The 18,837-nt window shown below is 37.6% G+C and overlaps 1 protein-coding gene across 4 annotated transcripts in view; it reads right to left on the bottom strand.

Moving 5' to 3' along the window:
• FBXL20 (F-box and leucine rich repeat protein 20) overlaps positions 1-18,837 on the bottom strand; it is a 114,909-nt gene that overhangs the window by 11,398 nt on the left and 84,674 nt on the right. For 3 of the 4 annotated variants that reach the window (XR_009698191.1, XR_009698190.1, XM_061174857.1), the window contains exons 7-11: positions 9,165-9,260; positions 7,403-7,529; positions 6,039-6,113; positions 2,761-2,891; positions 758-818 (exon numbers count right to left, since the gene is read on the bottom strand). Coding sequence is in view for 2 of the 4 variants with exons in the window: in XM_061174857.1 (XP_061030840.1) it covers positions 758-818; positions 2,761-2,891; positions 6,039-6,113; positions 7,403-7,529; positions 9,165-9,260 (490 nt within the window). In the remaining 2 variants the exon portion in view is untranslated. The remainder of the gene's footprint in view (positions 1-757; positions 819-2,760; positions 2,892-6,038; positions 6,114-7,402; positions 7,530-9,164; positions 9,261-18,837) is intronic. The other variant, XM_061174858.1, reaches the window with a different exon arrangement.

Here is an 18,837-nt window from a genome sequence, read left to right as displayed (position 1 = left end):
ATTTTTAAAAGGCCTTTATCACCGTGAAATTTCTCAATTATTCCACACTTAAAGTATCTAACATCTTAAAAGTCCAAAGGAATAAATTTCCTGAACATTGATACTGAACTAATACAGAGATCCTTTCAACCAAAAATAATTTAATGAAAATGATTTCTTTGTAAGCACAGAAGGGGAATTTGTATGTCCTCATCTAGTTATGCCATGGCCTGCCCATCGCCCCCCCCCCCCATTAGTATTCCATTGATCTGCCTGAAAGCAAATGCCCTTCCCATGTTCCATTACACTGGTCAAAGATGGTATAATTTTAAATACTATTATTATACAGTGATTTACAAACCACTCCATGTATTAAAATCTTGTGGAGAATACAGAAAATCTCTTAAAACCTCTCCATTTAAATCAGGCTTATGTGTTTCTTTCAACATTACTCTCATCCACCAGTTGCATATCAAATAACCAAATAAGCTTCTTTCAAAAGCACTAGGAAATTCCCACTTAGTTTAACTTATAATCTTATGAAGAGGCGGAAAATCAAGTCTCATGAAGGAACGTCATGGTCGCCAATGCACATCTGCCTTTCCAGAGCAGCTGCCTGTAGCTGCAGCCCAAGGATGCTCAGGAACACCAGCCACAGAGATCCCCCCACATCCTACACCCTCAGTTCTGCTGCCATTCCACATTTCCCTCATTGCTCATTCTTCTGAAATAAAAAAAACCCTGAACAAAACCTACAGAACCTGAAGAAAACACTTACCCTGGCCAGAGTGGTAAAGCCTACATCTGTTAGTTGAGAACACCTTGCCACTTCTAATATTCTGTTAAAAAAACAAAGTGAAAGTCAACTCACTGGTCCCTGAAAACTGGGTTTATTAAAACAGCAAGAATTTAAGAAAACAACCTCTTATTCCCTAAGGACTATATAACACGGAGTTACATTCACAGCTAAGCAAGTCTGTATACAGATCTTGCTACTCGTTTTCATGGAGTCATCATAAAGTGGTCCTGTAAATACCACATTTTAGGGTGATGCAATCAGAAGAATATAATAGAAGCTTGTAGTTAATGCCAAAATGCATGAGAAACGCATTTAAAAGCCTTCTTGATGGCATACTGCTTACCCCCAGAGGGCAGCCTGCTCCTAGAAAACAAAGGAGATGGAGATAAATACTCTGTCTCAGTTAATCTGTTGCTAAATTATTCTCTTTCCCTATTTTACATGTAGGTTCACTAAGATTTAAATAGCTTTTCAAAATACTATGAAGGGACTGGTTAATCATAGGCCTGTCCCAAATATGAAATTCCATACTTATGAAAAAATACCCTTAAGCTTCCTGCCTCCTCCCACAGGCTCCCAGGGAGGCCCAGTGGAGAGGGCAGCTGAGCTGGCAGCCACGCTCCTATTCAGGAACTGCTGAACACCACCCTAAATACCAACCACAGGGCTGGGGAATCAAAAATAGTAGCTCTTCTTTGTGAAAAGTCTGGTGCTGTCTGCACGACAGTACCAAAGAACATTGTATGTTTGCTTACAAATTACTACAGAAGTTGAAAAAAAAAAAATAAAGCTAAAGTATAAGGAATCATTATCAACTGACAATCAATTAAAATACTGTATCTAATGGGAAAGTATGATCTGACTGAACCCAACTTTTAAGTATCACATTTGAGAACCTTTTTTTTCTAACAATAAAATAAACCATGAAGGAGAATGGAGCTGAACATCCCTCTCTTTAAAACAGAAAAAGATAATATGTAATATTTTTTATAGAGAAGACTGGCTACTTCCTCAGCTCCTGAAGAGTATTCTACTCTAGGCTTCCGAGATTACAAAGGCCCATGGCCAGGTGATTACAAAAAAGTTTTAAGAAAGTTTTTATTGGTTTACAATGATTCTTATGTGTAAGACAAGTGGTTTCATAGGTTCTGGAGCTAGACTGCCTGAGAATGAACACTTGCTCCTGCACTTACTAACTGTGAGACCTTGAACAGGTTACTCGACCTGTGCTTCGGTTTCCTCACCTATAATACAGAGATAATAACAGTGCTTACGTGGCGTTATGATGATTAAATGAATTAATATTTGTAAATAATTTAAAACAGTGGCTAACATGTTTAACATATAGTAAGTACAATATAAGTTTTGTTTTAAAGAGCAAAAAAGGTATACAGGGATTATCCCTATTTATTACAAAATAGTGTGCTGTGTGCTCTTACAAAATCAATATGGGCTTGATACCATGTGCGTGCTAACACAGCATTCTTAGTAAATATTCAGCCAATCCTGTATTTAGGTAGAGAAGAGGAGCCACAGAGAAATAAAGCTTGCTTTAAAAGACCATCAGCACAAAGGGGGAGCTGTTTTTTCTCTTTAAATGCTCCCTGCTAGGCACCTGGCAGCATTACTACAATATAAATGATCACAGGGTGGGCTTCGAAAAACTTTCTTCAGAAAGGAATTATATGAAGGCATTAATAAGAGAAAATGCTTTTATTTCTTTTCTCAAGTAATGTGATAAAATGTTGATATTTTTCTAGTATGGATAGCCAAGAAGCAGAAAATGAGGACTATTACCCCCTGGTTCAGGCCAATTACATGTCATCAAATGAGGTACAAAGCAAGTAGGTGCGCATCTGAAAGGGTAGTAGTGGCCTTGTAGTGTCTACCTTAAAAAATTCAAGGTTCCAAGGAATAAATATGAGTGAAGGAGGCCACTGCTCCTTTTCCCTGATTTTTTGAGATAAACAAGAAACGTTTACCTAAGCCGTGGGCAGTTCTGACCTAAAGCGTTCAGGATGGCATCTGTGATGTTGGAGCAGCCAGAGGCACAGAGGGACTGTAGCTTGTGGCACCCTCTGCATATAGTAATGAGACCTTCATCTGTGATTTGCTGAAAAAAAACAAGAGGGAAAAACCCACAGTTATTAGTTACTTAGCAGAAGATAAAGACAGAAAAAAGTTACCTCTGTGAAATAAGTGCCAAAAAGAAATAAAAGCAGATTTGATATTAACCATGTAGCAGACCTAAAAGAAAATGAATACACTTTGTTTCTTCCTTCCAGTTCCTTTTGATTTAGTTTTCAAGAGAATCTGTGCTCATTTCTGGTGCAAAGGGAAGAAGCTATAACAGGGTTCTTTTAACCTAATGGGACTGACAGGACTGGGAACAGATGGGGTGCATCATGGTGTAGGTTCAATTAAATGATTTTAAAACCTAGAAAACAGATAAAAACAGCAGTATTTTAATAGTATAAATGCATTTACAAGTTCAAAATTGATACTGATATTAAGTTACTTTAAAAAAAGGAAACAACCTGTGGATCATAGCTGTAATCTCATATCAACCATAAATCCATTTATTTCTAAATTTCAGTTTTATAATATAAAGACTATCCTACATGGAAACAACCTAAATGTCCATCGACAGACGAATGGATAAAGAAGATGTGGCACATATATACAATGGAATATTACTCAGCGATGAAAAGGAACAAAATTGAGTTATTTGTGGTGAGGTGGATGGACCTAGAGTCTGTCATACAGAGTGAAGTAAGTCAGAAAGAGAAAAATAAATACTGTATGCTAACGCATATATATGGAATCTAGAAAATTGGTACTGATGAGTCTCGTGGTAGGGCAGGAATAAAGATGCAGATGTTGAGAATGGACTTGAGGACACAGTGGGGGAAGGGGAGGCTGGGACATAGTGAGAGAGTAGCACTGACATATATACACTACCAAACATAAAATAGATAGCTAGTGGGAAGCTGCTGCATAGCACAGGGAGATCAGCTCGGTGCTTTATGACCACCTAGAGGGGTGGGATAGGGAGGGTGGGAGGGAGGCTCAAGAGGGAGGGTATATGGGGATATATGTATGCATATAGCTGATTCACTTTGTTGTACAGCAGAAACTAACACAACATTGTAAAGTAATTATACTCCAATAAAGATGTATAAATAAAAAAGACTATCCTAATTTAATGGAGATAAATAGTTGTATCCAACTCAAATATAATTTTGTATGTTTTAAATTATTATTTTAAAATGAAAAAAGAACACAAAAGATGTTACATTAAAAAAAAGATGTCATGTATAAACATCTTAACATGTTGGATATGATCAGCATTTTAACTTGTCCTGATAGATTTGCTAATTTTGTGTAAGCCTCAGAATAAAGCTCTCCTGTCATTTCTGTTTAATCAAATAGTATTCTTAGGTTGCAAGGACAACTGAAAAAAAAATCAAACTTTAAATATTCACTGCTTAAATCAGTATGTTCTCAGTATTATAGAACTGAAACAACATACAGATGAAAAATGGATTCTAAGGCAGATACAAGATCCGTCATGAGAATAAATTGATGAGGCATATACACATGTAGAAGTACCTTAAAAAAGTGCCACACAAATGTGACGTATAGTTATTACGAAACAAGGATAACTGAAAGAAATGTAAATAAAGAGAGAAGCAGCAATCCATAAACATGCATATCTAGCAGGCCAATGGAGTTTGTGTCACACATTATTAACAAAATACTGGGAGGGTTGTGCTGCGTTTTCTTTCTTAATGTTTTGAAGTCTATAAGGGATTACTGAGGAAGAAAGTCATATTACCAATACTTTAAATTGTTAAAAGAGCAAAATCTACTAAACTTTTATGTTTTCAAATTAGTCAAGAAAAAGAGACTGCATTAAGTGTGTACTTTGGTCACTTCAATAGTTTTGGGCAGAAACTTCAAGAAGTCTCATGAATGCTGAGAATCATTTCATCACATTGTACAGAATGACAGAAGGAACGACTCATGCCCTAAGATCTGGGTGAAGGTAAACAGTAAAATAAACATATGACAGAGCTGGTTCTTTATGCTTACCAATTGGTTTCTGTCTGCTGGAAGGGTAAAGGAAATGAAACTAAAATGGCAAACGGTAGGTATGGTATATATGTATTTATATGTACGTGTATGCGTATGTAAGTAACATATACACACACACACATACAGAGTGCACATGTGTATATTTATGTACGTATATAAATAAAATCTGAAGATGTGCAAGAACAGTTTTTTTCCTATCACTGTAAGATGATGGTTTCGTGTTTACAATAGCTGTGTAAGATCTTTCTTTCAGGCCAAATATTTGTTTCATAAATGAAAGTAGGCAAATTCTGGTAGTTAGCAACTATGGAAATCAAAATATCATTCCTTTAACTCAGTCTCTAGGAGCCTCTGAAACAGATTGCTATCAGCACCATCCCTTAAGGGCTGGAAGGGCAGGGTGCCTAAACTGCACAAAACGTGGCCCTGTATGTGTCACCTTTAAACTAAACAACCACTATGCTCTAAAGTTTCAGGTGACCAAACAAGAAGGGGAGAGTATCATACACAGAAGGCTTAGCAAAAACAAAGAAAACCCTCACCAACTTTTTTCATTGCTATGAGAGGCTCTCACTCCAAGGCAACACACATATGCAATTTTCAAGGCAAGAGGGAAAAGCTAAAGGTGTATTGTCAATGTTCTAGGATCCTGAATAGTTTCAGCAAACTCTCTGAGCAAAATTCAGGGGGTTTGGGATAGACACAAAAAAGCTGATAGTCTAAACAAGCCAAGTGTGAACTACAAATACTACTTGAAAATAATTTAAAGGGTACATTTTGCTTGTCATCTGCTTATATCAATGATTCCCAATAGTCATTACTCACTGATAGATGTTAGTCGGTGTGACTGCAATTAATTTACTAAAAATATTTTAAATGCCGAAGTCTGTGAATAATTTACTTCTAAAAAGTAGAGTTTTCTTAAGTAGAAGAGAAAGGGGTGGAGCTACAGTTTAGCTTATTTGGAATTCTGTATAAGCTACCCTCTATCTCATCTATGTCAAAGCCCCTAGGGGCGAGTACTGTTGAGCATTTAAAAAATCATCTATGATTACTGCGTCCCCAGGGTTGAAGTAGACAAACTACTTATGACTGAAACTCTTACAAGAATATTATTGAAATGAATTACTAATACAGAAGAGTTGTGGGAAGGACTGCTTACTAAGCAAGTCTGCAAGTTCAAAGTCACCAGTTCAGGACAGTGTGCACCTATGTACTTGAGAGCTTCATCTTCTAGCTAGAAAGATTAAAAAGAGAGAAGAAATTATTACTGACATTGTTTAAAATCTTTAAACCTTAAATCTTAAAGATTTAAGAGTGTACACATTCGTCAACACATTCTAAATATAGCCAACCAACTTTCAAAGGAACAAATGAACCAGAAACAATGAACTATGATCATATAAATGTGTAATTCAAATGATTAGTACAGTTATCAGTATTTGTTATCAGTTCCGACCACGTCAAATTCACATTATCACCAAATCAAGGGAAAGATAAAATAAACATTGCCTAATGTTTATGGATTTTTCTTCTGATAAATTTAAGATGCCTTGCAGCATTTTGCTGAGGGATTTTGAAACTAAAATAACTTTCACATTGCTACACTCCCTGTAAAGTTTCTTAACAACAAACTTTTGGGAACAGGAGCTGAGAAAGAAATCTGTAGTTATCTGCTGCTGGAAGATCAGTGCTACGCGTACAGTGCGGAGAACAGATGGCAAGTAATTGACTATAATGATGCATCCCAATCAATATTTTTCAGGATTCCATAAATAACCAGGAGCTCAAGTTGTTGTTTTAAGGTGGTCATACTTTCAAAGCTCTATTTCAAACTGTGGAAATCTTCCCTTCATGGTGAAAGAATGAGGGCATTTTTTAATAGAATACAAGGCATGGTTTTAGCAACCATTAACAAAATAAGGTAATAAGAGCCTAGCCCTACTTTGTCAGTCACTTCTAAACCCACTCTTGATCATTTCCTTCCAGGTGTTGTTACCATGTCAATTCCTTTTTTTTTTTCCCACTGTAAAACACTGAGATACTAAAATTTTTAATGACAAAATATGTTGGATTTGTGATGTGACTGGCAGGAAATAAGCAACAACACTATAAAATGTAGGTTGCTGTATACTTGGCACATTTAAGAAAAGCTCTTGGTAGTTAAACAACTAGTGGAAACTGCCAAGACTGTCTTCCTTGCCTATCCAGTTCAAGGTCTCAGGCAGTGACAACATGACAAGTTGTCTTTTCAGATTAAATTACATGAAAACCTGCTTGCCTGTGGCACCTGTTCCACATTATGATTTTGTCTCCCCATCTTGCCTCCCCTCAAAAATTTATCTTTGGTCAGGCAGGTGTTAATTCTTCTATTTTTTCACTCTAGGGAAAACCCTTTAATTTTTGGTAAGCATGGGTCTTTGGTCAGTAATACACAACAACTACGTATCTCTCAAGCCAACATCTTGGGCTGCCCACCAAGTTCATGGTGCCTCTATCATTCACAAGTAAGACAGGGAGTATTACCTGTGTGCAGCCTTTTAAGAATAAGGCTTTAAGACCTCCACAGCCTCTCACTAGTGCTTGGATACCATCCTTGGTTACTTGGTCACACCAGGAAATGTTTAATTGCTCCAACAGTGGACATCCCTCACTTAGGATAAAACAAAATGAAACAAACATATGACTAAATCCAATTCCAAAGGCACCAAAGTCTCATTTTATTGGCCATCTAGTTGGGGACATATTTACTTAATGTAGATTTAGAATACAGGCAATTCTGTAAGAAAAGGTGCATTTATCAAGGCTTGTGGTGTTCATGTGGGACTACATCACTAGGAGGGCTAGCTCAAATCCACCTTAACTAACAAGCTCAAGCACAATGCTGTTTTTCAGATACATTAGATTTTTACGGAGGTTTACACTTTTCAAAGTATATTCTTTTTGCACTTATCACAAATTTAACGGTCTCTTATAGGAAATGGAAATTAAGTGACTTGTTCAAGTTAACAGAGTAATTAATGAAGAGTCAGATTCAAACTCAATTTCTCTATCAAATAATTCAAGTACTTATCAAAGTAATAATGAGGCCATTTAAACTTTAATTTAAAAAAATTACAAAGGATCTGTAAATTTTCTCTCTTGGGAAGTATCTAGGGTACAGTTTCCACAGGCTGAATTTAGGATATATTGTATTAGATCTCTGCCTTCTATCAAACACTAGCTTCATCTTTGATCTTTGATTTCACATTTAAACTATGGAAGAATCCCAAGCTCTATGGCATTCTTTGGAAAATACTGCTTTAATTGTTTTATAAAATAAAGCCAGGGGATCTTGGTTCAAGTTCATTCTTCAACATTAATAGTGTAACTTCAGGCAAGTCACTTCGGGAAGCCTGACAGAACCTCTCTTAAACCAAGATTAGCAGTAGCCCTTCTATGTTCTCCCCAAACTAATGCACTCATTTCTACCATAGCACTTATCCCGCTGTAATACGACAACACATTTAGTTTTTTTTTTCTTCTACGAGACTCTGAGCAACTTAAGGGCAGCAACAATATCTTATTCAGTTACCTCCCATGGTTGAATCACAGTACCTGGCATTCAAAAATGTTTTAGATTTTCTTATCTGTTAAGTGTCTGTCCTATCTACCTCACAAGATTTCAAAATAAATGAGATCATTTATGTGAATTACTTATGAACTATAAACACTGTTATACTATCTTATTTATTATCCTACACCAGCCATAGACACATGTGTTCAATGCTCATAAGGAAGGTATAGAAGGAGACACATTTTCAGATTACTTACACTCTACTTAACTGAATTTACATTTCGTCTTTTAATGGCTTAATTCTTACTCTTCATAAATGTAACTAATACATGGCACCATGATCTTTTATAAAAGGCTGATAAAAAAGTAAAAGTACAAAGACATTGGGCATTTCACCCTCCTTTTAAGATATATCTTTTTGTAATGTACTTTTAAAAAATACAGTAACATTAAAACAATGAAAACTTACTGAGCACTTACTGTACATACAGAATCCTGCTAAGCACGTCATTCATGTACAAACTGTACTATTCTGTTCAGAAATCCTAGTTACCTCTATCATTTCACCTGAATGTGTCCTGTAATTTGGGCAAGTAGTAAAACAAAAGATCTATTTTGAACTACAGTACGTATCTATAAAACATAGTTTCCTTCAATTCCAACTTTATTTTAGTTAATAAAAAAATAAGTATCTGTTCTGATTATTGGACATTCTTGTTGTAAGAAATTTACCTCAGAGCTTTTAGAGACATGTTTGTTATTGATGTACAGGAAGCCAAGTCAAGGTGCCTGAGTTTGGAACAGAACTTGCTAAGGCTAGTACATGTACTGAAAAATGGAAAAAGGAGAAAATAATGAATAAACAAATAAGAACACATCCTACTAAGGATATTAGTATGATATACCAATATCATACACAATTCTCAATAAACAAATAAGAACACATCCTTGGAATATCATACATGACTCTCACGTGTTACAAGAACTGTAAAATTTCCATACCCCAAATAGAAACAGTTATAAATCCAGGGACCTTTCACGCTGAGGAAGAGGTAGGTTCACAAAGGATAAAAAAAAGCTGTGCTGTTTATGAGAATGTGCGTGAGGGGAAGATGGTGCCTGATTCACATTTGGAAATGTTAGTAGCTATTGACAGCAAACTACATTTGTGCTGATAAGAGATCTACATGCATTTTGTAAATTCAGGAACACCAGAAAGCTAGCTAGTACCTGCCAGCAAGTGGTGAAACATGAAGCCCAAAACCTCTGTCTCTGCTCTTTCACTTAAATCTCTTTCTGCTCAGATAACCTTTTGCATGGCAGTAATGAAAAAATCGGATTTTTGCAAGGTATACAGAGGATGGACCAGTGTTGGGCTGAAACAAACTAAGTTATGTAAATTACTGCCTGCTTTCCTTTATGAATTCCTTAAAGGCTCTTTGCCCACAGTGGTCAAGTTCCTCATTAAAAATTTTTTTTTAATTACGGAAAATCTCAAATATACTCAAGAATGAATAACAGAGAATGCACATGTACCATCATTAAGCTTTGACATTTATCAATATTCTACTATTGCTATTTCATCTATTTTCCTCCTTTCTTTGTTCCAGTTATTTTACAGCGAATCCCAGACATATTATTTTACCTGTAAATATTTCAGGACATATTTCTAAACAAGGATTTTAATTCCTTAATGTCTGACACCCAGTCTGTGTTCAAGTTTCCTCAATTGCCTCATAAATGCCTTTGTCACACTGCCTCTTGTGGTTTTATTTTGCAATTTTGTAATGAACACTCTTTCTTGTGTTTGTTAACCATTCATCTCTTTTCTTGGTGAAATGTCTAAGTGCTCAGGTCTTTTTTTTTTTTTTTTTTTAATTAATTAATTAATTTTTTTGGCCACGCAGCGCGGCATGCAGAACCTTAATTCCCCAACCAGGGATTGAACCCGTGCTCCCTGCAGTGGAAGCACCGAGTCTTGACTACTGGAACGCCAGGGAAGTCCCAGGCCTATTTTTAATTGGATTGTCTTGTTATTGATTGTAAGAATTCTCTATATATTCTTTTTTTTTTTTTTTTTATTGATTGATTGATTGCTATGTTGGGTCTTCGTTTCTGTGCTAGGGCTTTCTCTAGTTGCGGCAAGTGGGGGCCACTTTTCATCGGGGTGCGCGGGCCTCTCACTATTGTGGCCTCTCTTGTTGCGGAGCACAGGCTCCAGACGCGCAGGCTCAGTAGTTGTGGCTCACGGGCCCAGTTGCTCCGCGGCATGTGGGATCTTCCCAGACCAGGGCTCGAACCCGTGTCCCCTGCATTGGCAGGCAGATTCTCAACCACTGCGCCACCAAGGAAGCCCTATATATTCTTGATACACATCTTCTTTAATTTCTCTCAGTAATGTTTTATGGTTTTCAGAGTAGAAATCTGGCATTTCTTTCGGATTTATGTTACCTGCCAAAAAAGACAGTTTTACTTCCTTCCTATTGGTATGCTTTTTTTTTTTTTTTTTTTTTTGGTAAACTTATTGCATTGGCTAGAATCCCCAGTAGAATGTTGAATAGAAATTCACTTTGCTCCTGACTTTAAGGTAAGGCATTCAGTCTCTCACCATTAAGTACATTGTTAGCAGTAGGTTTTTCATGGAAGCTTTTGATCAGATTAAGGAAACTCCCTTCTATTCCTAGTTTGTTGAATTTTTTTTTTTTTTTTTTGGCTGCGCCTGGAGGCTTACAGGATCTTACTTCCCCAACCAGGGACCAAACCGGGGCCCTGTCAGTGAAAGTGCTGAGTCCTAACCACTGGACCTCCAGGGAATTCCGTTTAAAATTTTGATCACGAATGAGTGTTGCATTTTGTCATGTGCTTTTATGGTATCTAATGATGTATTAGTTATCTACTGTTGCAGAGCAAATTACCTCAGAAATGAGCAGCTTAAAACAATAATTATTTATTATCTCATGGTTTTCATGGATCAGGAATATACGTACAGGCAGCTTAGCAGGGTGACTCTGACTCCGCGTCTCTCACAAGGCTACCATCAAGGTACTACTGGCCACAGCTGCAATCATCTCAAAGGTAACTAGGTACAGATTCCCTTCCAAGCTCATTTAGGCGGATGTTGGCAGACCTCAGACGATCTAATTCCAAGCTTACTCATTTGGTTTTTTTTCTTTAATTTATTTTTTTATTAATGTATTATTATTATTATTTATTTATTTATGGCTGTGTTGGGTCTTCGCTTCTGTGCGAGGGCTCCCTCTAGTTGTGGCAAGCGGGGGCCACTCCTCATCGCGGTGCGCGGGCCTCTCACCATCGCCGCCTCTCCCGTTGCGGAGCACAGGCTCCAGACGCAGGCGCAGGCTCAGCAATCGTGGCTCACGGGCCCAGCCGCTCCGCGGCACGTGGGATCTTCCCAGACCAGGGCTCGAACCCGTGTTCCCTGCATTAGCAGGCAGATTCTCAACCACTGTGCCACCAGGGAAGCCCCTCATTTGGTTTTTGATAGAATTCAGGTTCTTGCTGGCTGCTGGCCAGAGACCTCAGTTTCTTGCCACATGGACCTCTCCACAGAGCTACTCACAACAGGGCAGCTTGCTTCTCCAGAGCTGGAGAAGAAAGTAGAGCAAGATAGAAGTCACAGTCTTTTTGTAACCTAATCTCCAAAGAGATACCCAATCTCTTTTGCAGTATTCTATTGTTAGAAATGAGTCACTAGGTCCAGTCCACGCTCAAGGGGAAAAGATTACACAAAGGTGCAAATATGAGGAGGTAGGGATTATTTGGGGGCCATTTTAGAGGCTGCCTATCATAGTGAGATGATCATGTGGCTTCTGTCCTTTATTCCAGAGGGCAGTAAACCTCACCAGCTGCCTATTTTTATATGGCCGCAAGTCAAGAATGGTTTTGGCATTTTTAAATGGTTGAAAGAAAATCAAAAGATACTCTTTTGTGACATGTGAAAATTAAATGAAACTAAAATCTCAGCACCATGCAATAAAGTTTTATTGGAGCACAGCCATGCTCATTTGTTTATGTATTGTCTGTGGCCACTTTGTAAAACATTGGCAATGTTTGTAAAACACTGGCAGAGTTGAGTAGCTGTGACAGAGACCATATGGCCAACAAAGCCTAAAATATTTCCTTATCCAGCCCCATAAAGAAAAAGTTTGTTGATCTCTGCTTTATTCTACTAATTATTATGAACTATTACATTAACTGATTTTCAGATGTTAAACCACACTTGTATTTCTGGGATAAATCCCACTTGGTTAAGATCCAACCCTTTTATATGTTGCTGGATTCAGTTTGCTAAAATTTTGTTAAGTATTTCTGCATCTCTGTTCCTGAGGAATACAGTAGATTTCCTTTTATTGTGATATCTTTGTTTGGCTTTGACATCAGATATTTTTGGTATCAGAAAAATATTGGCCGGATAGAACAAGTTATGAAGTATTTCTTCTTTTACTTTATGAGTGAGTTTGAGTATTGGTGTTATTTTTTCTATAAATATTTGATGGACTCACCAGTGAAGTCATCTGGGCCTGGGCTTTTTTTGTGGGACAATTTTGAATTACTGAATTTACTTGCTATAGACCTATTCAGATTGTCTATTTTTCTGTTGAGTCAAATTTGGTAATCTGTGCCTTCCCAGGAATTTGTCCATTTCACCTAGGTTGTCTGATTTGTTAGTATGAAGTTATTTATGGTATTACCTGATAAACATTTCATCTGTCTTTTGGCTAAAGTACTTAGTTCTCTCCTTCATTCCTGCTTTTGATAGATGATCAAAAAGAGTCTTCTCTCTTATTTTCTTAGTCTAGGTTTGTCAATTTAAAAAACTTTTTTCAATGAACCAGCTCTAGGTTTCATTGATTTTATTACTGTTTTTGTTTCCTATTTCTCTGATATCCAATCTAATCTTTATTTTTTCCTTCTTCTTTTTGCTTTGGGCTTTGCCCTTCTTTCTATTTTCTTAAAGTTGAAGGTTGTTACTGATTTGAGCTTTCTTTCTTTCCTCTTTTGTGATACAGGAATGCAGAGTTGTATCATTACCTTGGCTGAATCACATAAATTTTGGTAGCTTTTCATTTTCATTCAGTTCAAAATTATTTAGAAGCATGATGCTGAATTTCCAAATACTTGAGCTTTTCCCACATTTTGTTCTGTCATGAATCTCTAGTTTAATTCTCTAGTTCTGGTCAGAGAACATATGTTGAATGATTTTAGTCTTCTTCAATTGATTAAGACTTGTTTAGTGGCCCAATTTATGCTCTATCCTGAAGAATGTTCCAGTATGTTTGTAAAGAATGTTTATTCTGTAATCACTGGGTGGAGTGTTCTATCTGCATAGTATGCATTTTTCCATCTGTTTACTTTCAACCTATTTGCGTCTTTGAATCTAAAGCATGTCTCTTTCTTGTAGACAGCACATATTTGCGTCTTGCTTTTTTTGTTTTTTTTGGCTGCGTTGGGTCTTCGTTGCTGTGCGCAGGCTTTCTCTAGTTGTGGCGAGCGGGGTCTACTCTTCGTTGTGGTGCGCGGGCTTCTCATTGTGGTGGCTTCTCTAGTTGTGGAGCATGGGCTCTAGGCACTTGGGCATCAGTAGTTGTGGCACGCAGGCTCAGTAGTTGTGTTGTGGGCTCTAGAGCGCAGGCTCAGTAGTTGTGGCACACGGGCTTAGTTGCTCTGTGGCATGTGGGATCTTCCCGGACCAGGGCTCGAACCCACATCCCCTGCATTGGCAGGTGGATTTTTAACCACTGCGCCACCAAGCAAGCCCCGGGTGTTGCTTTTTAATCCATATTGATAATCTGTATTTTGGGTGAAGAGTTCAGTCTGTCTACATTTAATAAAATTATTGATATGGTTGGATTTTCTCTCCCATTTTGCAATCCTTTTCTATTTGCTTCATGCTTTTTTCGAGTTTGTTTTTCTGTGTCTCCTTTACTGTTTTCTTGTTTTAAGTGTACTGTTTCAATTCCTCTGTTGATTTTTTACCTTTTTTTTTCTAATTATTTTCTTATAGTCTGCTCATGGAATACAATATGTATCTTAATTTACCACAATCTATTTCAAAACAATAACTTAGGGACTTCCCTGGTGGTCCAGTGGTAAAGAATCTGCCTTCTAATGCAGGGGATGCAGGTTCGATCCCTGGTCGGGGAACTAAGATCCCACATGCCACGGAGCAACTGAGCCCATGTGCCACAACTACTGAGCCCATGAGCCTCAACTAGAGAGCCCGTGTGCTGCAAACTACAGAGCCCACATGCTCTAGAACCCACACTCCACAACTAAAGAGAGAAAAAAACAACCCGCATGCCACAACTAGAGAGAAGCCCGCGCACCACAACGAAAGATCCTGCACACCTTAACAAAGATCCCGCATGCCACAACTAAGACCCGACACAGCCAAAAAAATAAAATAAATTAAAAAAAACAAACAAACCAATAACTTAATTCTCATAAAGCACAAGCATTTTGCTCCAATACATAATGGTTCCCTCCTCTCTCCTTTGTGCTATTATTTTCATATGTTCAAATATATTTCATATATTACTTCTATATATATATTATAGACCTAACAATACAATGCTATAATGATTGCTTTATACAATCTTCTATTTTCTAAAGAAGTTAAGAGAAGATATGAAAAAATTAGAGTCTTAGATTTACCCACATATTTACCGTTTCTGATGCTTTTCATTTACCAATTCCTATGGATCCGAGTTACTGTCTGGTATTTATTTCCTTTCATCCTGAAGGCCTTCCTTTACTATTTCTTGCCAGGCATATTTACTAGCGACAAATCCTCTCCCTTTTTGTTTATCTGGGAATGTCATTATTTTGCCTACATTTACAGAGGACAGTTTTGCTAGATACAGAATTCTTGTTTTTTTCCTTTCAGCACACTGAATGTGTCACATGGCTCTGGTTTCCGTTATTTCTGATTAGGTCACCCATTACTCAAATATTCCTTTTGTATACATGAGTTATTTTCCTTTTGCTGCTTTGAAAACTTTCTGTGTTCAGTTTTCAACAGTTTGGCCCTAACATGTCTAGGTATGGATATTTTTATCCTTCTTGCGGTTCACTGAACTTCTTAGATCTGTAGATTAACGTTTTTCATCAAATTTGGGAAGCTTTCTGCCATTAATTTCTCACTTTTTTTTTTCTTCCTGCCTCTTTCTATCTTGTCTGGGATTCATTCGCATTCTACTCTTGATGTTGTTCCACAGGTCTCTGAAGCTCTGTCCATTTTTCTTTAATCTTTCTGTTCTTCAGACTGGATGGATAATTGCTACAGATCTCTAAATTTATTTTTATTTTTTTAAATTTTTATTTATTTATTTATTTATTTTTGGCTGCACTGGGTCTTCATTGCTGCACAAGGGCTTTTCTCTAGTTGCGGCAAGTGGGGGCTACTCTTTGTTGCGGTGCGTGGGCTTCTCATTGCGGTGGCCTTTCTTGTTGCGGAGCACAGGCTCTAGGCACGTGGGCTTCAGTAGTTGTGGCACGTGGGCTCAATAGTTGTGGGTCACGGGCTTAGCTGCTCTGCGGCATGTGGGCTCTTCCTGGATGAGGGCTTGAACCCGTGTCCCCTGCATTGGCAGGCGGATTCTTAACCACTGCGCCATCAGGGAAGCCCTATAGATCTCTAAATTTATTGATTGATTACCTGTTTTTCTGGGGTTTTTTTCCCCCCAGCTTTACTGACATGTAATTGACATATAACATTATGTAAGTTTAAGGTATACAGTGTGATGATTTGATACACATATATGTTGTGGAATGTTTACCACAAGAAGGTTAGTTAACACACTGTTTACCTCACATAAATACCATTTTGTTGTTGCTACAGTGAAAACATTTAAAATCTACTCTCAAGTATACAATACAGTACTGTTAACTATAGTCATCATGCTATATATGTTTTAGATACTGTATTTACAATTCCAGAATTTCCATTTGACTCATATTTTACAATTTCTTTTAATTGATATTCTCTATTTAACAAGTTATTATTATCATACTTTCCTTTTGAAAATTGGGTATATAATTAACATGTAACATTATATTAGTTTTAGGTGTACAACAAAATGATTCAATATACACATATACTGCAAAATGATTACCACAATAAGTCCATCCATTACTACGCATAGCTCCAATTTTTTTTTCTTGTGATGAAAACTTTTAAATTTCTTTCTTTCTTTCTTTATGGCTGCATTGGGTCTTTGTTGCTGTGCACGGGCTTCTCATTGCAGTGGCTTCTCTTGTTGCGGAGCACAGGCTCTAGGCACACAGGCTTCAGTAGTTGTGGCACTCAGGCTCAGTAGTTGTGGCTCTCGGGGTCTAGGGCTCAGGCTTAGTAGTTGTGGCGCACAGGCTTAGTTGCTCCGCGGCATGTGGGATCTTCCCGGCACAGGGCTCGAACACGTGTCCCCTGCATTGGCAGGCGGATTCTTAACCACTGCGCCACCAGGGAAGTCCATGAAAACTTTTAAGACCTACTTTCCTTTAATTTTTAGAAATCTGATTTCAGTGTACGTAACGTGCACATATTTTTATTAAGTTTATCCTTAAGTATTTTGTGTTCTTGGATGTTACCACGCATGTTGCTATATTTAAAATTTCATTTTCCAATTGTTCATTGATGGTTTACGGATACAGAATTAATTTTTGCATACTGGCCATGTTTCCTGTGAACTTGCTAGAACCCTATCATGCCATTTAAAAATTATTTTCTAATCTGTATGACCCCGCTTTTTCTTCCCTTATTGTATTAGGTGGACTTCCAGTACAATGTTGAATGGATGTAGTAGACCTAATATCCATGCTTTGACCTTAGGGGGAAGTGTTCAGTATTTTATGACTAAATACAATGTTAAAATTAGGTTTTTCATATATACAATTTATCAGGTTGAGGAAGTTACCTTCTCCTAGTTTGTTTAGAGATTTTATCATTAATGGGTGTTTAATTTTGTAAAATGCTTTTTCTGGATCTATTGAGATGATCATGTGATTTTTCTTCTTTGATCTGTTATTAAGTTGGAACTTAATAACACTGACTGATTTTGCATGTTAAAACCACCTTACATTTCCGAGATAAATCCAAATTGATTATGATTTATTACCCTTTTCATATGTTGCTGGGTTCAATTTGATAATATTTTGTTACAGATTTTTACATGTGCATGTGGGATATTGGCCAGTAGTTTCCTTTTCCTGTAATTTTTATTTTATTTTTGATATCATGGTAATGATGATCTCATATAATGAGTTAGAAAGTTTTCCCTCCTCCTCTATTTTTTTGAAAGATTATTCCTTTCTAAAATATTCAATAGAATTCAGTACTGTCCAAGCCTAGAGGTTTTTGTTTTGGTTTTTATTTTTTGGTGGTAAGGTTTTTAATCACCAATCCAGCTTATAAAGATATAAGGGTATTCAGATTTTCTATTTCTTTACAGTTTTGGTAATTTGTGTCTTTCAAGGAAATTATCTATTTCATCTAAGCTGTCAAGTTTATTGGCATAAAATTGCTCATAATATCCTCTTATTACCCTTTGAATCTGTGTAGAAACTTTAGTGATATTTCTTTTTACAGTCTTGGTACTGGTGATTTGTGTCTTCTTTTTTTTTTTTTTTTAATTAATTAATTAATTAATTTATTTTTGGCTGTGTTGGGTCTTCGTTTCTGTGCGAGGGCTTTCTCTAGTTGCGGCAAGCGGGGGCCACTCTTCATCGTGGTGCGTGGGCCTCTCACTATCGCGGCCTCTCTTGTTGCGGAGCACAGGCTCCAGACGCGCAGGCTCAGTAGTTGTGGCTCACGGGCCCAGCGGCTCCGCGGCATGTGGGATCTTCCCAGACCAGGGCTCGAACCCGTGTCCCCTGCATTGGGAGGCGGATTCTCAACCACTGCGCCACCAGGGAAGCCCTGTGTCTTCTTTCTTGACTAATCTTGACAGAGGTCGATCAAGCTTATTGATTTTATTTCAAAGAAACAGCTTCTGGTTTCATGGATTTTTCTCTACTCTATGCCCATTTTTTATTTCATTGATTTCCACCATTATCTTTTTTATTTCCTTCCTTTTACTTATTGTAGATTTACTTTTCTTTTTCTAGTTTTCAAAGGTGGAAGATTTGATTTTAAACCTTTCTTTTAAGATAAGCATTTACAGGACTTCCCTGGTGGTGCAGTGGTTAAGAATCCGCCTGCCAATGCAGGGGGACATGGGTTCGAGCCCTGGTCCGGGAAGATCCCACATGACGCAGAGCAACTAAGCCCGTGCCGCAACTACTGAGCCTGCGCTCTAGAGCCCGCGAGCCACAACTGCTGAGCCCACGTGCCACTACTACTGAAGCCCGTGCGCCTAGAGCCGTGCTCCGTAACAAGAGAAGCCAC

This window comes from Eubalaena glacialis, chromosome 19, assembly GCF_028564815.1.
Source record: "Eubalaena glacialis isolate mEubGla1 chromosome 19, mEubGla1.1.hap2.+ XY, whole genome shotgun sequence".
NCBI classification, from domain to species: domain Eukaryota; kingdom Metazoa; phylum Chordata; class Mammalia; order Artiodactyla; family Balaenidae; genus Eubalaena; species Eubalaena glacialis.
The sequence above is the reverse complement of the archived record's forward strand: the minus strand, read 5'-3'. Positions and strand labels throughout refer to the sequence as shown.